This window comes from Ciconia boyciana, chromosome 17 (genome assembly GCF_034638445.1).
Source record: "Ciconia boyciana chromosome 17, ASM3463844v1, whole genome shotgun sequence".
Lineage (NCBI taxonomy): Eukaryota > Metazoa > Chordata > Aves > Ciconiiformes > Ciconiidae > Ciconia > Ciconia boyciana.
The window spans coordinates 9,807,903-9,830,937 of record NC_132950.1 but is presented as its reverse complement, the minus strand read 5'-3'; the positions used below and the strand labels follow the sequence as shown (position 1 = coordinate 9,830,937).

Below are 23,035 nucleotides of genomic sequence, written 5' to 3'. Positions count from 1 at the left end.
ATCAAATATCCCCCAAATATTTACAAACAAATCGGAATATGGTTGTTCGTTTGATTTACCCAGTTTCTGTGGAGCTTGGTGCAAGACTGAGTAATACATTAGTTTACAATGTTTTAAAACATTCGTTAAAATATTTACTTAATGGTCTAAAACAAAGCCTTAGAGCCTACGAAGGTGTCCAGGTCAGGCAAATACATGCGGATAATTCGACTGAACGATTTAGAAGCGGAGAATCACTTGCATTTAAAGCCGTGCATATTTTCAATACCCCCTTAGTGCATCTATTTTAGGCGGATGCTTAAGATTAAAGGGCCGCATGTCAGCCCGTATCTTACCCATGCTTCCTGTCATCGTTTCTTTGCAATTTAATTTTGTGTTTTCCTTTCAGCCTAGAAGTGTTTGGTGCCAGTCTCTTGGCAAAAGAGCCTGAGGAATGGAAGGGTAAAGAAATATGACCCAGCTGCTATGCACAATGAGGTTTGTAAGTCCTTGTATGGTATAAATAAGCAAATTACACAGTTATTAGAAATTTGGCACTCCCTGTTTAGAAGCCCGAGTCTGATGCTGTGTGATTCCTCCCGCGTACATGCATAATTCAGTATTAGCACTCCATTCTTCCAGCCTTATTACTGGCCAAATTCACCAACTTCTCCTCAGTCCTCCTCCATTCAAACCCTCCTCGGCGGTGTAAACCGGTGAGTTTCCGCTCAAGCCAATACATCTGCGCCAACCCGGGCGGCCGAGGCTCGGTCCTGACTTCACGGGAGCCGGGGCCGGACCCCGCAGGGTCTCCCCCCGCCGCCCTCCGCCTCGCACGGGGGCTCCGAGCCGGGGCCGCCGTCGGGGCCGCCCGGCCGCACGGTGCCGTCGGGTGCGGGCTGGGGGCTCGCTTCTCCCCGCGTCTCCGTCGTGGCTGGCAGGTTTTCCTGGGGAGGAGAGGAGCAGGTTTTCCTGGGGGGAAGAGGAGCAGGATTTCCTGGGGGAAGAGGAGCAGGGTTTCTCGGGGGGAAGAGGAGCGAGCCGAAGGGAGCGGCGCCGGCCGCCGCGGCTGGAAAAGCGCAGGAGCATCCCCGCAGGTACCGCGCAGAGCTGAGCCCGCTGGGTTTTTTCCCGGCCCGCAGACTGAGTGTAATTATTGGAGAAAAGCGACAGTAAACTTTTATTAATCGCCGGTGTTTAGGGCCAAGGCATGAGCGAGCTCGGTGACAGTGATGAGTGGTTTGGAGCGCCGGGCCCTGAAAGCGGGGCTTGTCCTCCCCCTGCCTGCTCCTTTGACTCGGCGATGATGAGCCGTGAATAGGAGCCACCCTGCCGTCGGGGAGCCGGCCGTTTATCTGCCGGGTGATGACAGTCGGGCTGGTTTCGAGCCTCGCCGTGAATTGCCGGAGCCTCCTGTAAACGCCCGGCGCTGCCGCGGCCGGGGGGCTCCGTCCGGCGGGGACGCTTCGCTCCTGGGCGCCGGCCCCGGCCCCCCGGCCGGGGGATGATCAAACCGGCCGCAGGGTTCCCCCAGCCCCGGCCGAGCCCCGCCGACACCGACCCCGGTGCGGGCGGCGGCTGGGGGAGCTCCGGGGCGCGGTGCGGGCAGGTGCGGCGGCTGGGCCGGGCTCAGGGCACGGCGGGGCCGGGCGGGTGCCGCCGAGCGCGGACAGCCTCAGCCGGGGCCGCACGGCGCGGAACGGGGAGGGCCGGGGGCTGGCGGGAGGAAGGGGAGGCTTTGGCTTTGCTTTAATGAAATCCTCCCCACTTGGGGCTCGCCCCCTCCGCCCTTTTTTCAAGGGGGGGGAAAAAAAAAAAAAAGCATTTAACGTAGGGAAGCGCAGGCAGCGTCCGTGATTCCCGCTGTCCCTGTCCGCGGCTGCGGGAGGAAGGCGTGGAGGGAAACTCGTCCAAACAAAGTCGAGCGACCGGCACCAGCCGCAGAGCAAATACAAAAATTCACCTTGCCGTGGAGCCCGGCCCTCGGCAGCCCCCCCGGGCCCCGCAGGCTGCGGGGAGAGCCCGGCCCGCAGGCGGGAACCGGCGGCGGGACAGGGCCGTCTAAGCGGGGGGCGGCTGCCGTGCCCGGCTGCGCGCATCCTCCGCGGCTTTGCGCGGGCCATCCCCTCCCGCGGCGGTGGGGTTGGGGCACGGGTCCGGCCCGCGGCTCAGAGGCAGCTACGACCCGCGGAAACTTCCGCGGCCGCGCCCGGGGCCGAGCGCAGCAGCTCGGCGGCGGGGAGCGGCGCTCCGGGCCCCCCGCCCCGGCCGAGCCGGGCCCTCCCCGCTCCCACACCGGACGGCTCCTCACCCCCAGGCCGTCCTCAGCCCCTGCTCCATCTGCGCGGGGGCAGGACGGGCGCGGGTCCCCGCTCGCCCCGGCCCCGCCGGCGCACGTCGGGGCCCGCCGCCGGCCCGGTCTCACCTGCTGCCGGCCCCGGCCCCGCCGGCTCCTGCGGGAATTGCTCGCCGCTCCCTGGCATCCCCCGGCCCGCCCGGGCCTTTTTTTTTTTTTTTTTTTTTTTTTTTTTTTTTGGGTAGGAGTGGGGAAAAGGTTCATTAAGAGGTTGACCCTAGTTTACTTTTTATTCTGCTCCTGTTCCCAATTTCGGCACCACGTGACGGTGGGAGTGAGTTTGGGTTTAAATTCACTTTCAAGAAAACCCCGATAAAAATCCTGCCCCGTGAAGCCCCGCCGGCTCATGGCGGTGTCCCTGTGAGCCCGGGGCTGCGGGAGGCGAGCGGCACCTCGGCGCCCGCCCGGGACCGGCCGGCTCGGGTAAGCGGCTCCCGCCCGCCGCCCTCCCGCGGGCGCGGAGCGGGGGGCAACCCGGCGGAGGGGGTGCGCGATGCAGAGCAGAGCCAGGCGGGGCTGTCGCGATATAGGACGGTGCGCAGCAGTGGGGCTGTCGCGATAAGCATAGCTACAGGGGGTAGCGCGGGAGCCTGGGCGCGTTTCGGCAGCGGGTGGGTGCGAGGGGCCGCTCAGCGCAGGGCGAGCAGCCCCGACAGGAGGGCTGCGGCGGGGTGGTGGTGTGTGTGTCTTGGTAATCGCGACAGCAGAGCTGATGTGGCCCGTTGAGTCGCGACAGCGCTGGAGGACTCTCCCGAGGGGGTTCTCCCCCTGGTTTGGGGGGTTGGCTTGGCGGTGGGAGCCCCGAGCAGGCGGTGCCCGTGGCCGGAGGGTGCGGGGGCTCCTGCCCGGGGCTGTGCGGGGCCGGGAGCTCCTCTGCCCCCCGCCGCGCTCACCTCGGGGCGGCCCCGGCGGCCCGGCCTCGCCGCCGCTTTGTCTGCGGCCGCCCAGCTCCTGCTCGCCCCGGGGCAAGGCTCGGGGCTCTCCGTCGCGACCCGGGGAGGACGGGGAGCCCTGTCCCCCTCCCCGGGCTCTCGGGAAGGTCCGCACCCGAACACCGGCCCCAGGCCGCCGGGACACGGGCAGTTCGGCTGCCGGTGCAGCAGGGCCGGGGAAGCCGCCGGAGGCTGCGGACCCCTCCCGAAGCGTGACCCCCGCCCGGGCCCGGCCCTTCCCCATCGCCTCTCCCGGGCGGCCCCGGCTTCTGCCGCGGGGTCCCGCCGCCCGGCACCGCCTGGCCCGCCGAGCCCAGCGCCCGTCCAGCGCGGCCTGCGCCCGCCGCGGCCCTTCTGCCCCCGCTGCAGCCCCCGGCCCGGCCCGGCTCCCCGGCGGGCAGTGGGGAGCGCCGGGACCATTGGGGCTGGGAGGGGGCGGTGGGGCTGGGGGCGTCGTCCCCCCCCCCCCCGGGCTCCCCCCCGAGCAGCGAGCGGCTCCGCTCGCCGCCAGGCCCGGCGCAGCGCCGAGGCAGGCCGGGCAGGCCGGGGAAGGCCGCGGCCGGGCCCGGTGCGCGGGGGCCGGGCGGTCGCTGCCCCCGGGCCGGTGCCCCCCGGTGCGGGCCGTCGGGCGGGCGCGGGGCCGGGGCCGGGGCCGGGGCCGAGGCGAGCGGGCCGGGCCGGGCGGAGCGGGCCAGAGCCGGTCTGTGGGGACGTGATTGACAGCGGCAACGTCAGCAACAGGAGGGGAAGGGAAAAGGGAGGGGGGAGACAAAGAGGGAGGGTGTCGAAAGGCCCCAAACTGGATCTTTATGGAACATTTTCCGCCAAGATCAAGGGAAAGTGAATCCGCGCAGCGGGGGATGCCCCGCACGCCGCTGCCATCGGGGGCCGCGGAGCCGCGCCCGGCCTGAGCGCCCCGCGCAGCCGCCGCGCTGCCCCGCGGATGCCCTTCATGCCGCAGCCGCCCCCAGGCGAAGCCCGGAGCCCCCCGCTGCGCCTCCTGCCCCCCCGGCCGGCCGTGTGAGTTCCCGGGGTGCGGAGGGAGGACGGGAGGGAGCGGGGGGTCCGCGGGTGCAGCCTGCCGAGCCCCCGGCCTGTGTCGGGGCGGCCGCCGCCAGCCTGCCCCGCTGCTTCCCCGGCCTGCGAGCCGGCTCCGTCCGCGGGAGCACCGGGGGGTCCCCGTCCGCGGGCAGGAGCCGGGCCCTCGGGGGTCGTCGCCGCCGCCTCCTGCCTGTGCTCCCCCGGGTCACCCCCCGGCCCCGCGGTGCGGGTTGGCCGCCGGGAACATCCGCGCCTCGGCCGGGCTGGGGCCGCCCCGTCCCGTCCCCCCGAGCGGGGCGGGGGGACCGGCCGTGCGCTCCGGGCACCGGGCGAGCCGCTGCGGCCGGGGGCTGCCGGGCGCTCCCGGCCCGGGGGACGGCGTCGCGTACGGTGCAGCTGCGCTCGGGCGTGTGTGCGTGCCCGCTCGCACGGAGCCGGGCTGGCCGTCCGTCTCCCGTGGCTGGAGCTCTCCCTGAAGCTCTGCTGTGGCTGGAGCTGGGGGTCTCAGCCCCGCTCTCCCCCTCCGCCGCCCCGGACGGCGGCTCAGCCTTGGCGGCGCGGGGCGGGGGGGACGCCGGGCAGGGGACCGGGGCTGTGGGCCGGGGGTGAGGAGCGCTCCGTCGGGGGCCCGCGGCTCCGGGTGCCGTCAGCGTTTCCCCGTGGGGAGCGCCGGTTTCGGTCCCCGGGGCCGGGAGCCCGCAGCCTCCTCGGGGCCGCTCGCCCTCCGCGCCGGCGCTGCCCGTCCGTCCGTCCGTCCGTCCGTCGAGCGGGGAGCGGGGCGGGCGGCCGCGTCCCTCCGCGCTGTAAAAGTCGGGGTTGATGCGCGGCAGCCCCGGCGGAGCTGTCAGGCCTTATCTTTATGGGCTTTTCCCAGTCTCCGTCCAAGTTTAAGAGGGGCCCTTTTATCTCGGAGCCCAGCACTCCGCCTGGTTACGCCGCCCGGCTCCGCCGCACCGTTCGCCGCGGCCCTGAGCGCCGTCGCGAAGCCCCCGCAGCCCCCGCAGCCCCGACGGGACGGGGCAGAGTAGAGCGACCGGCCGGGCCGGGCTGCCCTCCCCGACGGGTACCGGCCCCGCACGGTGGCAAAAAGCGGGGGGCAGAGGAGAAAGGGTCGGGGCTGGTGTGGGGGGGCGGACTGCGGCCACATCTGAGATGAGCTGTCCGGGCCTCAAGCGAGAGCGCAGCCACGCGTGGGCGGCTCCCCCGCGGGGGCAGGCGGGCCCGGCCCGGCTCTCCCGGGCACAGCGGCTTTCGCCTGAGGCCGGAGGTGTCACGTCCCGGTGTCGCCGAGTGCCGCCGCCTGAGGAAGGACCGCGGGCCGGGCCGGGAGGGCCTGACCGCGCAGGTGGCCGTGCCCGGGGCTGGGGGGGGGGACAGGGGCTGGACGTGGCCCCCGGTGCTGCGAGCTAACGGTGCGCCTCTCTCCCCCCAAGGAAATGCTCCAGGAGAAAAGCCTGTCTGAAACCGAGGAAGGGTTTCCAACAGCCCCCGCGCCCGGCCATGCGGACTCCTCCGCCGGTTCCCCCGTCCTCGGCGTAGCCGGGGGGAGCAGCACGCCGCTCAGCAGCCCGCAGCTCCCCGACCCCGAGCAGGTACGCACCGCCCGGCCCCGCGTCCTGCCCGACGGCTTCGCCCCTCGCTCTCCCCGCCAGCCCGGCCGGAGCGCGGGTGGCGGGGCCGGAGCCAGGCCTCCCGCGACCGCGCATCTCCCTCGGCCACGAGCGGGGAGGGAGGGCGGGAATTGCGAGGAAATCGCATTTTTCTTTTCTTTTCTTTATTTTTTTCCCCGTGCAAAGCAGGCCGCCCCGCGCCCGCCGTCGGGGCCGGCAGGTCGGGGGGGGGGGGAGCCCCAGAGCCGCGGCCATCGGGGCCCGTCGGGTGGCGGAGCCGCGGCCGCTCCTCCCGAGCAGGATCCGGCCCGGCGGTGGGTTTCCTTGGGGTTTTTCCTTTTGTTTTTTTCTTTTTGCCCTGCTAAATAAAGCGCCGGGTCCGCCCGCGGCCTCTCGGCACATCGCGGCTTCTCTGCCTTCGCCACCCGCGCCCGGCCGGCGCCTCCGCGTTGCCCCCGGCATCCCGCGGAGAGGAACGGGTCCGCGCAGAAACCGCGGCCCCGGAAGCGGGCATTGCTCAGCGGATCCGGGTGTCCCCGCGGATGTCCCCGCGGATGCTCCTGGCCCTGGTTTTTGGGAGCCCCAGGGTGACAGCGGGGTCCGTCCGCGCCATCGGGGCATGGAAACCCCTACCGAAAAAAAAAAAAAAAGAAAACCCCTTTAGCCGCAGTGTCCCGCCTGGATGTGAAAGTCTGCAATTAAAACCGGCCTCAGTTTGTTTCTCTTATTTTTGGCAAAGGGCAGTGGAATTTTTGGGACTCCGTCCTGCTCCCGCACAGGCAGGACCGAGGCTGGTGTGGCTTCGCCCGGCGCCTCGGCTGCGGTGCTGGTCCGGGGTGCGCAGCCATCGAGCCCCGCTGCCCTGCCCGCGGCCCTTCCCAGCTCCTCTCCTAGGTTTTCCCCGTCATTTCTTGCTATTCTCATTATCTTTATTTTTCCAGACAATAGAAAATATCAAAGTCTATCTCCATGAGAAGGAGCTATGGAAGAAATTTCATGAAGCTGGCACCGAAATGATAATAACCAAAGCAGGCAGGTTAGTGAAAATTCCCCGCGAACGTGTATTGCTTCTGATCCGTATGAAATGTCCCTGTTTGCCGAGACTGGGTTTGGCAGAGCTACTGCAATCAGTAGCATTTAAAAAAATTATTATTGTGATTGCAGATTTCAGTAAAATCATTTTTTTCGCTGTAAACTGTGCATGCGTTTGAGTGAGGCAACAAGATTGTGGATGCAAGAAAGAGTTGAGGAGTCATTTGCTACATTTAGTCCCAATCCTCTTTGGTAATTCTTCATTTTATTATTTGGGTTTTTTAAGATGTTAGCATGATTGTGGCTCTACTTTTATTGTTTTTTTTCCCAAAGCAAACCCCACTCCCCTTTTCTGCACAGTGCACTAAGACCTGTGCTGGGATACTTTGCAGCAGCGTTTTAGCAATACGAAGGCTTAGGCTATGCTTTTAAATCTCAAAACTGAAAGAGAGACAGGTACCACTTTTATCCTGTTAGGTGTGGAAAAAAAATCTGCCATCCCTTGGAAACAAACAAAGATTTTTACCAAATCAGAGCCCCCTCAGCGTGCACGCCCAGGCCCAGGCGGGAGGGAGCCCAACGGCTCGCAGAGGCTTCGCTTCTCCAGGAAACCTGTTCCTGCACCCGCTCAGGGCTCCCTTCCCGTCCGGGCTGCTCAGGTGGGAGATAGCAGAATTAATGTCAGAAAACTGAACGTCAGAATTAAACCTCTGGCCATCACCAGCCCAGGAGTCAGACGGTTCCCAACAAAACTAGCCAGCTCCAAGTGTGGGCACCGAAATATCTGTCCTTGGCTTCTGCGACAGCGGGCTCGCAGCACAGCTGCTGGAAAAGAAAAATTGCCAGACCTAGGTACTAAAATCCATGTAATTGTTACACAGCTGTGTGGTTCTGCCATGCCCTGTGATTGCTGATTTTACACCGTGCTGGAGAGCTGTGGAGGAGGACACTCAAATAATGGGGAGCAAGCAGAAAAAAATCCCACCATCAGTTCTTTTTCCCTATGGTCCCCGATCCTTCGTGCAGGGCAGCCGGGGGGCTCGGCGAGGGGGTCTTTTCTCCCCTGTATGCTGCTCTCACTGCGAGACCCAGACCCCAACCCCCGGCTTTGGATTTGGGGAGTGGTGAGCGGTTTTCCGCTCCTTTCCCCCGTCCCCGGCAGTGCTGCTCTGTGCAGCAGCTGGCCAGCGTGGGGAAGCTTTACTCTAATAACCAAGGTATTCCCATTAGTCCCCCTGGAGAGGGGGTGTATGTCCCGGGATCTTCAATTTGTTTGCTATTTGGCCTATTTATGAAGTGATTGTGCAGGTAACTCTGTCCTTATCACACTACATTTTGGTGTGTAAAATCTTAGTGCTTGTGCTGTAATGTCTACTGATGTGAAGAGCCGGATTCATTTTGCTAGGTCTGCTACCTAAGTCAGCTAAGACTAGGGGATCAAGACCTCAAATATTTCACCCTTAATTTATAGTATCTGAGTATGTCTGTGCGGGACGTGTAATATCTTTACCAAATTCTAGACCCTAAGCATCCCAAATGTGCATGTTATCTCTTTGTAAGTCTTAACGTGGATTGTTTAAACAAATCCATATGTATAGGGCTCAGTCCCACATTCTTTGTCCGGTGGCGCTGGCAGTGCACACGTAGTCACCTTTCATGAGCGTGTGGATGGGGCCGAGGGGATGGGGGGGTTGACCCCAAGATGTACAAAACTTTGGGTTTTTTTAAGTTATCAAGCCAAACTCTCCATTTGTGAAAATCAGTGCGGCACCAGCAAGCTAACAGCATTTTTATTTTTTTTTATAAATAGTTTTTAATTAAAAAAAAAAAAGAAATAGCTGAAACGCTGAGGAAACAGAATAGTCACTTCATTTCTTTCCTCGGTGGCCAGCTGCAAATGGTGTCAAAATGAAGGGCAACGTTTTTTGTGGGTGGTAGGAGTGAGTGCCCGGCTCCGGAGCCGGGCAGCGGGACCGCAGCCTGCCGCGCTGCCGGGCCGCGCTGAGCTCAGCCGCCGCCGGGGCCGCGCCGGGGCCGGGACCCGGCTCTGTCCCGCCCTGTCCCGGGCCGGGCTCTCCGGCAGCACCGAAAGCAAAAAAAAAAAAAGAAGAAAAAAAACCCAAACCAAACCAACAGAAAATAATTAGCAGGAGGACGGCAGAAAAATCGAGCAACTGAAATCCCGTGATCGCTTAAGTCTCTTGGCTCCTACCGAGTGCCGGGCTGAGCCACTCGTGTCCGTGCTGAGAGCAGGGCAGCCCGAGAGCGGGGCTACGCCGTTAATCGTCATGCAAATGACGAAATGAAAATTGTGACTTCATGCAGATTTTATTTTACCCAAGCTATTTAAATAAAGAGTTAGCAATAATAAACCTCCTCTTGACCCAATTAAAAAACGATGGTTAATGGAGATTTGTATGCACTTGCGTTTAGCATTGGGGGGGGAAGAAGAAGGAAAACGGCTAATTGCAGGCACTAATTAGGAGTCTAATCCCCCTCCCAGCAGGCACAGAGATGCCCCTGAATGCAGTTAGTTGAAATCACTTAAATGTCGGTCTGTCTGACCTCAAGGGGCACAAACGAAAAGACATTGAAGCCTGATTTTTAAATTTCAAACAACAAAAAAAAGTGACTTTAATGACAAGTTCACTCAATGGAGAGGAAATGTAAAGCTCAGCGGAAGCGTTAATTCCATGGCAATGGTGTAAAATAGCCTTTTTGTATAAACAAGGCAAATATTGATAACTTAGTGGGGGGGAGAGGGGGAGTCATTTGTTTCATTCTTTGTAGAGCTCCACAGAACGAGCCAACTATAAATTATCGAGAATTTAGGGCTGAGAATTACTTTGGGGGATTATTACTCCCTCTTAGGACTGATCTGTAGGAGACATTAGGAGAACACAGCAAGCTCAGCATTGAAATAGAAATCATGTTGTTGCCAAGAGAGCTTGATTTATAAAGTGGAAACATCTTTAAAATGCGCTCGCTATCTTTTTAATGTTCGACTGCTTCATTGTGGGAGGGAAAAAGAAAAAAAAGATTATTTTATATGAAAAGGATCATCAAAAGATAAAAAGTTGGTGTTAGCAAAGTTCCCTGAACTTTGCGTAAAACCGCTCGCCTCCTTCAGGCATAAAATCCTGCCCATGGCAGCGCCCAGAGGATGGGGCGCTGGGCTCCATAAATCAGAACCTTTGCTTCTTCCTCCCCTTTGAGGTTTGCGCTAATTACGAATTTCTACTCCAGAGGCTTTTCTGTTGCCGGGTTTTCAAGGCTGAGTTATTTGCAGCGCAAAAGTTGCCCCGTCTGTGCCGTTGCCTGCAGCTGTAGGCACCCGGGGGCTGCCTAAACCGGAGGGCAACGAGGAGCAAACCGGCCACGCGTGATTTCTTTAAGCGCTGACCGTCGCGAGTGGCGTTTTGCAGAGCAGTTTTTTTCGGAGGCTCGGGCCGTTTGCAGCGGAAACCCCGGTGCTGGGGTGGCTGCCAGCCCGGCTGGCTCCTCCGAGCAGCCTCTCACCGCGGAGCCCCGGCGCGGCGGCTGCGGCCGCTCCCGGTCCCGCTCCCGGTCCCGCTCCCCGGTCCCGCTCCCCGGTCCCGCTCCCCGCTCCGGTCGCCTTCTCGGGGCGGGTGAATGAGCCCAGCACCCCCATCGAGCTGTGTTTATAAATAAGGCTATAATTGTTCACAAATCCTCCCACTGATTTAAAAAAAAAAAAATAAAAAAAAAATTTTCCGGGCGGTGAGGTCCGCTTAAATCAATTTAATAAAATCAGTTTAGAGGGTAATCAAGGGGACAGGGTATATGGGAGGCTGGAGGCGCAGATGTACACCTGAATTCCTTCCTTCTGGCAGCCCTGCTGCGCGGGGCATCGCTCTGGATGTGCCTGTCGGGCTTTGCAAGGCTTCGCTAGCCTGTCCTAGCAAGGCGCACACCTTCCCAGCCGGAGCGAGGCATTCTGCAGGGATGGAGTTGTGGGAGGGGTGGGTGAAGCAGAAAGCGAACGAGAGTCTTCGTTATAACTCTTGCTTTCCGATTTCATCTTCTCGCTCTTAGGTGCTATTATTTAACTGAAGAATTGTAATTTTTTTTTTTTTTTTTAACCTTGCGGCAAACCCCGCTTTGTCTCTCGCAATTCTTTGTGAAATCTCATCTTCCAGACCTTCTCTCTGCAGGAAGTTAATCTTTGCTCACGCAGTCTTCCTGGCTCAGGATTTCTTTCTTTCTGTTAGTCTTTATTCCGCTCTAGCTGTTTGCTAGTTTTTCCAGGGTGCCAGTCTTTGCAGCATTGCGGTTTCTATCCAGATATTGCCAGGAACAAAAACAATTTGACGAAGCTTATGGCTAATCAGTAAAAAATACCAGTTCATAGGATGTCTGGTCACTTTTTCATGAACAGTTACTGAAGAGAAAATAATGTGTCATTCCTCTATGGTAGCACAACCATCCCAGAGATGTGAACAGGAGGCTTGAGATACTGAAAGTGAGTTTTGGCCAGAGTGCAGGATGTGCACAGGTACAAAGATAGCTTCAGCCTTTGTGGTAGTAGGTTTTAAGAAGCATATGTAGGAAAATACTGCGCAGAAAAAAAAATCAATAAAGCAGCTTGCATGTGTGGAAAAGACGCAAACCCCCTTTAGATGTTCAAGTTTAATTTTAAAAGTGGCTTATTTCAGTTTTAAAAAATCTGTTCCTAATCAACTTTAGTAAACCAAAATAAAACTAGTTTTTAGGACATCAAGGTCTGAAGAAGTATAAATGCTTTGGCTAAGCTGGTGCAGCTTTCCTCTGTGAATAATCCTTTAAAAGTTAAATTTTCCATGGCTCTGTAGGGCATATGGATGCCCAGTTCTCATTACAATTAAAGGGAAATATTTGTCCAGAATCTTTTGAGGCAGTTACAAGAATCTCTGTGAAAGGTTTTTGATCCAAAAGCAAATGTTAATATCCGAGATCAGCGATGGAATGTGAGCCATCAATTTAAAACTTGGAAATAAAGTAGATATTTAAGGAATGTTTGATCTGCTTAGTCCTAAATTCAGGGTCCTGGAATTACCCTGTTAGGGCAAACTCCTGCTTTTAGAGAAAGGAGCAGGAGCAAACTCCAATGCCTCTTGGCCGTGCTGCTAAAGATGTCGACAGCTTTGGCAAGGAAGACAGAGCTCGTGCACGCCGAGTAGGGCAGGGATGGGATTTTAGTTTTTAATACGCTTCTCCCTTCAAACAGCAATCCTTGCTTTTAGTTTGTTAAAGACATGGGATGCTCATGCTTGAGGGTGTTCCCAAAGCTTTCCCTGCTTGTCCTTAGACTGGAGCTGCAGCAGCACTGGCCAGGGTTGCAGGGGAGGGTTTGGTCAAGCCCAAGCCAGCCGGGGAAGATCCCCACCATCGCTCGGGCTCTGCCTCTGCGTCGAAGGCTCACGGGCATAGAGTCTGCAGATCATCTGCTCTGCACCGATGAGCCGGCGCGTGGCCTGGCGCTGACGCCAAGGCTGCCCACGGCTCCTCCGAAAGCCCCCACGGAGCCCGAGCAGCTGGAGGGGCTGCGGAGGAGGAACGAAGGGAGCCGGGCTGGCGAGGGAGCAAACCTGCCCTGAAATGCTGCAGCGCTGGGTCATTGGCCACGCTCTTGCACAGCCTCTCTCTGAGGTACCTTTGTGCTGTGCTGCTGGTGGCTGCTGGCACCGACCTCTCCCATCTTCCAGCTTGTTGGGACGTCTTCTGCTCAACTTCGGTTACGGCAAAATGAAAGCACCGGAGAAGCATCCCACGGCAAGAAGCCTGCCCGTGGTTAAAGTTACTGTGGGGCAAAGAGAGGAAATGTTTCTAGAGCATGAAAGCAGCCATCCAGCTAACCAAGTTCTCAAGTATGTGAGAAACAATGTTTTATTTAAAAATTAGATGCGCTAGCCAGAAGAAAAAAATACAACCTCGCCATTCCAAAATATAAAAATCCCTTAACTGTCTGACCTTCTCATCACTAGGTCATGGTCCTGCCACCAGATAAATCTCTCCTATCTGTCCATAGACTGAGAGTTCAATGTTGCTTGTGTTAGTGACAGTGAATTTGGGGCTGAAAAATGAACTACTGATGAGAACTCCTGTTGAACCTGTATTGTTTGTTATTCTGAGGCAAGGATCTGGCATGGGCTAATCCAGCACTTCAAAGTTAACTGCTCTTACTTTGTATACAGAGCGTCATAGCGGAGTGGCGTGGGTGATAAGAGAAATAAGGGACTGAGGGTTAGGATACACTGGGAAAATGGGACCCTGTTGAAAAACTCTTTGATCTCTTTAAAGTATTTTCTGAAAGCAAGAATCTATCAAAAAGGAAATGCCATTTAAAAGGCTAAAAGAAACAGCTGACATCCCCAAATTTGTTTTAATCTGCCCTGGAGAATATTATTTTTAAAGATGCGTTAAGTCAGTGGAAGAAATACTTGTCAAAAGAAGGGAAATTAGAAAAAAGAAGAAAGGTCATCAGAATGGAAACATGGTCCTTGAAGCCTCTGCACACCATTCCTTTCCCTCCTCACAATGAAGATGAGGAGACGCATCCTTAAGTGGCCATGGCCAATTCCCAGGGAGAGTTTGGGGCCACATTAGTCATTATCAGGGATGTAGGCATGTCATCTGCCTCGGTGCTTTGAAACCATCACTGGAGGCATCTCTGCATGCCCAGCAGGTTCTGGGGAGGTGGTCTTTCAGCCATGATATGGCTTGTTAGCCAGGATGTTGAGTGATTTCTTGTTTTTCTGATCCTTTCTCAACCTGATATGCCATAAGCATCACCTTTCCAGACAGCACTGTACAGGAGCTTCTGAAAATCCAGTCGTTGCTTTACTTGACCACCCCAAAATCAAGGATTGTAAAACCATTGTCTGTCTTTGGAAATCTTTGTCTTATCAAAACTCCTTTTGAAAATAGGACTTCAGCTGCTGAGCTGCTGAAGGGCTACGGCACATTTCTACCCCCTGAAAGGACAGAAGGAAGCTCTCGGTAGTATCTGAAGCACCATCCACACCACAGGGACATGCAGTGAGCACCGGTCCACACGTTCCCATGGGCTTCAGAGAGCACTGAGCCTTTGGTGAGGACATGACCTGGGTTGCTCCAACAGGACTCAGGTGTCTTGCTTCCGTGCAGTTTTCGCTATGGAAGTACCCGTTGAGTTCCCCATGGCTTCCTTGCTTACCGCATGCTGGTCAGAGGAACCCCTTCCCAGCTAACGCATCAGTAGGAGCATCAGAAATGACGTTTGCATCTAAGCAAGGAAGGTCAGATCAAATCCTTGTGAGCAGGAGGGTGGTGAGGACCGAGGGGTTTGCAGAGGCCACCTCATCACCCAGCAGTACCATGGCATGAGCCGGTGTCCCTGGGACACACGGGTCCTGGCGTGCAGCGTGGCGTGGGGCAGCCGGTACTCAGATGAGTGCTTTGAGCTCTTTGATCAGCTCTGATGCTTTTGGCTTTTCTGGCTGCGCTGGATTGCTGTCCCTTGCCCCAAAATAAGACTTTATTGGAGCTGGGAGCCTTGCAGTCACCCATCTCTCCAGGACCAAGCAGGCCTGCTCGTATGGGGATTAAAACACAAGTAAGATGCGCATGAAGTGGCCAAGCCTGGGGAGCCCGAAAGGCTGGGAACTGCTGCCCCAAATGAAACCACAGCTTTCCTCTTATCGCTCGCTTCCAAATCCAACCAACCAATTACACATCAATTAAACTTTGTTTGAACATAATAGAAGCTTTGGCTCCATGTCAGAAACTGCTCCATGGTTAAGGGGATTGGACAGTAATAGGATAAATAAATAAACAAGAGATGCTTATTCTAACAGTTAATTTTAAAACAATTTGTGAATATCATGTAGAGATAAAATGTGCCTAGCATAAACTTAGCTAAGCAACGACTGCTTCATTATCAGAACAAATAATTCACTCGCACATCATCTTTGAAGCTTGGGAGGCCTACAGAATTGTGCTGCTTGTTTATTTTCCTGGCTTTTACTGTTTTTGCTACATTTCATCTGCACAGAGCTGCAGGGAAGGGTTTAGCCGGGGCTGTGGCAGTGCGGTGCCAAGCCCCGGCGACACCGGTCCCACTCCCACTGCCCGCGGTCCCCAGAGCCAGGCTCAGCCCCTCTGCCCTCCCCAGGGCATCACCCTGCACCTCAGCCCCCAGCGACCGGGTGCCAGACCGTGGTATTTTAATGCCGTATCAGGTGTCCCGCTCGCACAGGAGTGAGGCACCGCAGCCTTTCTCCCGTAATCACTTTCTCTGAGGGCAGCTTTCTCGTGTAAATGTAAAAGCTCATATAACTTTTCTCCTCTGTAGGGCAGTGAGAGCTGCTGCCATCGCGTAGCAGCACCGTGCCCCTGCCAGGGCAGGGAGGGAGGTAGAAACGTGCCTGTCAGAGCCACGAAACCCAGCAGAGAGCTTTGCGGGGTGTAGGAGACCATCAGGACGGTGCTGAGGAGTCTGGATGGTCCCTTCTTCACTGGGTTGAGCTGGAGGGAGGGAACAGTGGGTTTTGAACATGTCCAAAATTGGGGTCTACTGACTCGATGCTTTGCAGAAGAAGAGACTGTCCGGGCTGATGCTTAGCTGCTTGTGCTGCACCCGCCTGTGCATCGCTGGCTGTCGCAGAGGCACGGCGTGGGCTCGCAGCCGGTCCCTGGGTGGGCAGGGGAGTTGCGGGGCTGGTGGTGGCTCCGTGGCTCCCACTCACCGAGTGGCCCCGCTGGCTGCCCTGTGTTGGCCGGGAGCAGCCATCGCACCTAACGTGTGCTGGTGGGTTAGGCACACACCTTGTGTGGCTTTCAAAAAAACAAACATAAAGGGGAAGAAATTTGTCAAAGAAATTCGGCCGGTCCTGGACTCCCCCACCCCAGGGATGGCGGCGGCGTTTGCATGTTCAGGGCATTTGCTGCAGCCCCGGGACACCGTGTCCGACCAAGCTTTGGGTCTGAACAAAAGATGACGATGCCAGGAATTGCTGCTCTTAATCTGCTGATTACTGGTGGCTTAAACTTCACCTAATAGTTGGTTTATCCTGTGCTGCACACATGCCCAGCGCTTAACCTCGCTGAGCTTCCCCACTTGCACAGCTGCAGCAGGGCTGCAGCCACCTTCAATGCAGGAGGTGTCGCTGAGGGTCAGATGCTGCCTGCTCGGACACGCTCCCCTGGAAGCCCCAAATTCACAATTTTTGTAACCAGTTTCCGTGCAGCGAAGCTCTCACCCGGTTTAGAGTCGTGCGCGGCAGCAGGAAGGAGGGTGGGTAAAATGCGGGTCTGCCCGGATCTTGCTTCAGACCTCCCACCAAAGCCAGGCTGAGCTTTCCCAGAGCTTGGCAAGACACTGGCAAATTTTTATTGCAGCACTGTGTTATTCTTCTGCCGCGGCTGGTCCCCGAGCAATAGATGATGAAGCAAGCTATTGTCAGGGAAAGCTGGCTGAAGCGAAGCATCCTCTGCGGAGACGCCCATCCGCCCGAGAGCTCCTGCCTGCAGAGATTTGGCAGAGGGGTCGGTTATGCAAAGCTACTGCTGAGCGTAGAGCCTATGGCTGTGAGTAGCTCCATTGACCTGGAGTAAATTTGGGGAAGCAGGCAGGTTTTTGGCCCCTTCCCACGGCTGACGGGGAGCTGTGTAGACCCACTGTAGGCACAGCCCCACTCCCGGGCAGGGCTGGTGCAGCCCCGTGCCTCCGCCGTGGTTTTCTGCTCCCCTCTTTCAAGCAGAACATTTAATACGGGCCAGGACATGATATTAGGTGCTCTCTCTTGCCTTTTTTTTAAAAACTGAAACACTATGACTGCATTTTCTTGGACCCGGCTCTTCGGTTTGTCATGCCTTCCCACCAGAAACGCACAACCCATGTTTGTATCATATTGCAAAGAGATATTTAGTAAATGAGTCTCTGCCAAGGGGTTGAGAAATATGTTTTCATTAAGAAAATTAAACTGACAAGTCCCTGGACAGCACATTAGTCGCATATTTTTTTTTAAGGCCAAAATGCAGCAGCTAATAATAATGATGAAATGTCCATGCACAGCCAAATTACTAAAATCTACCCCGTGTTTTCCTGGAAAAGAATGTGGAGAGTTGGCAAACTTGGTTGTAGCTGGGTCTGTCGACTGCCGAGTACAATGCTACCACTGCAAGATAGCGAGCGGGTTGCAAGTTAAGCAACACCTTCAATCAGATGTGAGTCCCCATTTGTTATCCTTAAAGAATTTCAGCTGTATATATTATAGTAGTACTTTGGCTCTTTGTATTTATTTTAGAGGGCTATACTAAAGAACATTATAAACTCAGGCATGTCCATGCTATATGAACTCCATATGCTGAAGCTTAATTTTAAATGCCATTAAAAAAGCACTTAACATTTACAATATATCAGTCCGGCTACTTTAGCAGCTTGGATGTACTACAGTAAATGAAATGATTGAGAAAAAAAAGAAATTCAGAAGCTAGATGTTATAAAAATCCCCGATGCAGGACGTTTGCCTGGTACGACGCAGTAACTGTCAAATAGCATCCATCTCGTTTCTGGTTTTTAATCAATTCCTCCTCTTTTTTGTTTCATTTTGAAATGTCATTTTAAGGCCTAATTTAAAAAAAAAAAAATCTTGGCATTCAGATTGGATTCCTTATGCAATTTTTTTCGATGTGTGAATTGGGCTGTGTATTCGCGAATTGAAATGTCCTACTGTATTTATCCAGGTGCTTACCTGTAGGAGGACAAGGCTAAGAGGATTGCAGAGTTTATGAATGAAAATCAAATACGGACATTGGTAAACCACCCCTTTTTAGTCCCGGCTAATTACATGGTAAACATCTGGAATTTATGCAGGGCAGTTAAAAGAGTCAATTGAAATGATTTCGAACAGGGCCCATTTTGTTGCCCTCTCCCCAAGCAGCGACAAAATGGTGCTGCGGACTTGGGCCAGCTCGGCCGGGCGCAGGGCAAGGCGCAGGGGAAGGAGGGATAAAGGGGGGGGCAAAGTGGCCTCGACGTCCGATGGAGAAACGACATCAGGATTTGGGCCCTTCTTAATTAGGGTAATTAGAATGACTCCAGGATGTAGCAATTCTCATCCTCCGTCCCCTTACGCCAGTGGAAGGGGGAATTTTCTGTTCTGGCTAGTTGCTTGAAGCTGTGGTGAGCCAGTTTGCTCAACTGTTTTTTTTTTTACTGGATGAGGAGGAGGTTGGGAAGATGGAGCCAAGAAAATAGTTACTCTGAGGATGTAAAGTGCCTGATCCTGCAAATCTGGGCTCCTGATGCAGTCTCAAGGGCTCGGGAAGCCCATGGCAGTGCCCGTAGCCATCAGGGCCATCTCCTTTGGATCACAAGACCAGACCATGATGGTTTCCATACTGAAACCATACTGGTTTCATGGCCACAGTGTTATAAAAAAGTATTCTTTAATATTGCAAAGATTCTTTAGATGTGTAAGATATATATAAACGTTCCTTAATGATACACTGGTTTATGCGACGTTCCCCGTTTGGTGTTGGTTGCTACGTGTCCGCTAAAGTCAATGGTAAATCAGTGGGACGGGCGCATTTTCAGCGGGGAGCTCTGCGGTGCTCCTGGCTCGAACAAGGAAGGTTTAACGGGCGTGCTGTGAATTTGGGAAATTCGGGAAGGCCAGAGGAGCGGTGAGTGTCTGCACCACTGCAGGGTTTAACCCTTAGTCTCCCCCCAGGCTTTACTGATCCTCAGTTTTCAGTCCGTTGAAGGGAACACAGGTTCAGCTACTGCGTGGGAGTAGTGGTGGGACTTGGTGTCATGGACATTGGGAACGTGGGAATGAGAAAGCTGCGCGTGCTTAGTTTCTTCTGAAATGTAGTCAGATCTCCTGACTTTTCATGCACTTTTGAGGCTGCCATAAGCCGTGTGGAGCCTCCTGGGGTAGTGAGGGCTCCCTGTCCGAGCCTCCCATAAGGAGGGGTGTGTTGACCCCCCCATATCTCTCTCTACACCCACCTTTTCCTGGCACTGGCCCACAACCCCCCTCTATATACCTTCATACCCACAAAATTTGTGCCCCATTTTGCACTAGCCCTGTCCAGCCCGTGCTCTGGAAAGAGTGAGTTTAATTCAGGTGGCGTATAAGCAGCAATAATGTTTTGTAGCTCATTTGTCCTAGCGTGAATTCATCACATGGTGGATCTGCCTTTTGGGGTGCTGCTCCAAGTTTCCATCAGTTCCAGCGCTGCTCCAGGTCGCTCACTAACGTGTTAACCCTTTGCTTTTCCTAAGGAGGATGTTTCCTAGTTACAAGGTTAAAGTGACCGGAATGAATCCCAAGACCAAGTACATCTTGTTGATCGACATTGTCCCAGCTGACGACCACCGGTATAAATTCTGTGACAATAAATGGTAAGAGAACATTTCTGTTTGCCTTCTCTTCCATAAGAAAATTGCAATTGGATCGACCGTTTGCTGTGCAAATTCAGAAAGCAACATGAATACCTTCCCACGGGAGGGATGCCAACATCCCAGAGCTCTCTTTCATGGAGCAGCGATAGATACAAGAGCCGATGGCTGGAAGTTAAAACCAGAGAAATATGAAATAAAATATTCTTAACAGTCTGGGCGATTAACTGCTGGAACAAAATTCTAATGGAGGCGGTGGATTGTTTGTTTCCAAAGCGCTTAAGATTGGATGTCTTTTCAGAGGAGATGCTTTAGGCCAAGCGTAGGTTATCTGGCCATGGGCAGGTGGAAGAGGGTAAAGCCACAGCCTGCCTTGTACCAGAGGCCGGACTAGATGATCTAATGGTCCCTTTTGGCCTTAAAAATTAGGTATCTTGAGTCCAGTAGGCCTTAAAAATTAGGTATACATGAGTCGAGAAAAGTTTTAAATTCCTTTCTTCTATAGCAATTTTTGCTTTTAGGCGACCAGCTGTAAAGCAAAACGTGGGGTGGTTCACTCAAAGCCCTGGTTCAGCCACGCTGATCCAGCAGATGAAGGGAGCAGCAATTCCCCCTATGGCAGTCCAATGCCAGGTCCAGTTTAGAGGTTTTTTTCTTTTAATTCTTTCTTCCTCTGGAGTTTCTTTCTCTTCTGTTACTCTTCCCTTCCCGGTGCCTTTGATAGTAAGGTTACTTACCCGAGAGGCGGCTATGAATTTTGCTTTCTGAGGAAGGAAGCACATTGTTTTCTCTTTTGATTTTTACCCCAAATGCGCACAGCAGCCTCCCTCACTGCGACTATTCGCTGTGCTTTTCCCAAACCCTTCCACCAACTGCTGCCTGGTGAAAAGACGAGCAATGGAAAACTTCGTAGTCATCTTAATGGGAACGAGCCCGGTGACATCCTATAAAACTGTAGTAATTTACTTGCGCATTAGGGCCGCTCTAGTTTTAAAAAATCCCTTTTCCGCTCGCCTTTGTCCTGGAGTGCCGCTGGGTAAGAGGAGCGGACTGAGGGCCTCCACGGCACGGCGGCCACTTTGTGTTTTAGCCATTAAGCCCTAGATGATGGATAGCTGTTAACTGTTTAATTTAGCTTTTGCCAGCCCTAGAGCTGTTTCCCCTTTTCATTTTATTGCTGCTGGAAAGTCTCTGTTGGTTTTGGTAATATCGCTTTTATTGGTGTTTTATAAGAGGAGAACAATGCACGGTAACGGGGGAGTTGCCATTAAGTGATGTCTCATGGCTGGGTCTCGTGTCCGTGAGAGCTGGTGGTGGATGTTGGTGTGGGGGCAAGGGGAACTGGCAGAAGGGTACGAGGGGCAGCACCACGTGCCAGCACGCAGCTCCGGAGTGGGGAGCAGCCCCTTCCCACCGGAGCTGCCGCCCGGCCAGGGGCTCTGGGAGCCCTGCATGGCTGCGGAGGGTGCACCCACGCCGGTACCTGTTCCTGCTCGCAGGTACCTTCTCCTGGGGAAGCGTGTGAGGCTCTCTCCCTGTGCAGAATGGCCTTTGAAGGCTTCGTCCTCTCCAAAAACCCAGACGAGATTTCCTCCTTGACCAATGCCAACACAATTGCCACGTAGAGACACTGCCCCAAGGAAATACCATGCGGGAGCAGAGACGGGGTTTCTCTGCCAGCCTGCGATGCTGAAACGCGGATCCCTGAAACCCCACGAGCAGCAGGAGCCTCTCCGAGCCCCTGTGCCCCAGCGTGTCCCTCCAGGGCTGGCGGGAGGGTTGCTGGGTCGAGTTCAAGGACCAAACACTCTCCTACGTCCGGGCTGGCGACCGCTGCCGAGGTGATGCAATCTGTAACCGCTGTGTTTGCAGGATGGTGGCCGGGAAGGCAGAGCCGGCCATGCCGGGGCGGCTGTACGTGCACCCCGACTCACCTGCCACGGGAGCACACTGGATGCGGCAGCTGGTGTCCTTTCAGAAGCTAAAACTCACCAACAACCACCTGGATCCCTTTGGACATGTAAGAGAGATGTTCTGCAAGGGTTTTGGTCAGAGGTGGGCCCGCGATGCTGACTTTGTGTCTGGACTGGGATGCTGGTTGGGATGTCGCAGTTAATTTAATAACGAGGAGCAACATTTATGTTGTGCTGCCAGTGCAGCTGGGCGGGGAAGAGTTTAACGCTGCGGGAGGGGGCTGCAGTGGCTGCCTGCGTGCTTCCCTGCCCTTGGAAATGCAGCCTCTGACTTGCTCAGTCGTTGTCTGCCGGATGCCACCGACCTTTTATTTTCTGCCCAGGAACTTTCCAGGCAGCGCTGTGGGATTTTCAGCCCGGCTGTTGCTGCACACGGTATATACAGCTCGCAGAAACAGGTTGCATAAACTCATTATTTTCCAAGCTGGCTTTGGCAGCCGTGTAAAAGATGAAGTATTTTATCTGGAAAATCTTAATTCATGTGTATTGCGAATGCAGAAGTGGGAAGTACACGGTTATCTACCACAGCGCATTTAATAACTTAGCACAAGGGCCCTTCCAGCCTGCCAGGCAAACGAGTGCTTCGATAATGCATGTAAAAATACATGCATTTTTACTGTCTGGTTTGCACTGTCCGAGCTGAAAGTCACGTAAAACTAAACAAACCTTGCTGGCTGGAGGAAGATAGAGTTTAAAATCCTTTTAGGTTTAGTGCCATCCTAGGTACCACAGGTAAGAGAATCTACTTTGTATCATCAAATGTGGTTTTTAACCTGCCAGCCTTTTAAGCAGCAGCAGTTTGGGGGGCGAGGGGGGCTGTGAAAAGGTCCTGAAGAAGGGTGCAGGGGGAGAAGGGGTGTATCTATCTTGCTCAAAATGATCATGCATCAAGCCTCTAAAGAGCAGGTTTTCACGTGGAGTGAATTGTCCTGATGCCACCTAAAAGCCGTGCAGAAAGCGCGATTCTGACACAGCTCAATCAGACGGAGCTTTACGGGGTTGGGGCAGGGTGACCTTAGTAGCTTAAAACGCTATGAAAAATTCAGGATTTTTGCTGCGTTTGTAACTTTCTGCAAATTTCGAGCTTCAAAAAGCAAGCGCGCCCATCCCGCGCGTCGCTGCCGCGGTGCCGCGGCAGAGCCGGGCTCTGGCAGGGTGACACGGTGATAACCCAGCCCTGCGCTGAGCCGTCAGCAGTGCCGGGACCTGACCCTCTTCCCCAACCTGCTGACCCCAATGAAACATGTGTGAACTTCAAAGGCTAATCAGGACCATTTAATGCTGACATTATTAATCACAGGCGATCTTGCCCCTTCACTCTTCTTTAAGGGGGAAAGTACCACGGAAATGAAAAGTAATGTGCGTTAAGGGCTGCATGGTAAAAATTACATAAAGCCCACAAATGCCGACGTTTTGGTGTCAGCAGCCGTACCGACCTGCTTGCTTTGCACGTGGCATTTTTTTACTCCCGTGTTTTTCTCTTGGTTCACTGTGTCGCCTAATATATGACTGTTTACGTTGTAAAATGTAAACCATAAAACATACAGGATGTTCAACGTGGCCGTAAAACAAACAGGATGTGCAGTGTTGGTTTTGCAACTTTAAATGTTTGCTTTTCCTGACTTTGTCATTTTTTAACTGCGATTTTAACACTGCATTTTAACAGGGAAGATTCCCCCCCCGCCTTTTAATAAGCAGCCTGTTTGTCCTCCCACAAAGCTTCC

The 23,035-nt window shown here is 55.0% G+C and overlaps 1 protein-coding gene across 1 annotated transcript in view; it reads left to right on the top strand.

The window, feature by feature from the left end:
* The first annotated feature begins 465 nt into the window (after positions 1-465).
* The window catches only part of TBX4 (T-box transcription factor 4), a 41,291-nt gene continuing 18,721 nt past the window's right edge, over positions 466-23,035 (top strand). The window contains exons 1-5 of the mRNA XM_072882136.1: positions 466-477; positions 5,742-5,900; positions 6,860-6,954; positions 19,222-19,341; positions 21,211-21,358. Coding sequence (XP_072738237.1) covers positions 466-477; positions 5,742-5,900; positions 6,860-6,954; positions 19,222-19,341; positions 21,211-21,358 — 534 coding nt within the window. The remainder of the gene's footprint in view (positions 478-5,741; positions 5,901-6,859; positions 6,955-19,221; positions 19,342-21,210; positions 21,359-23,035) is intronic.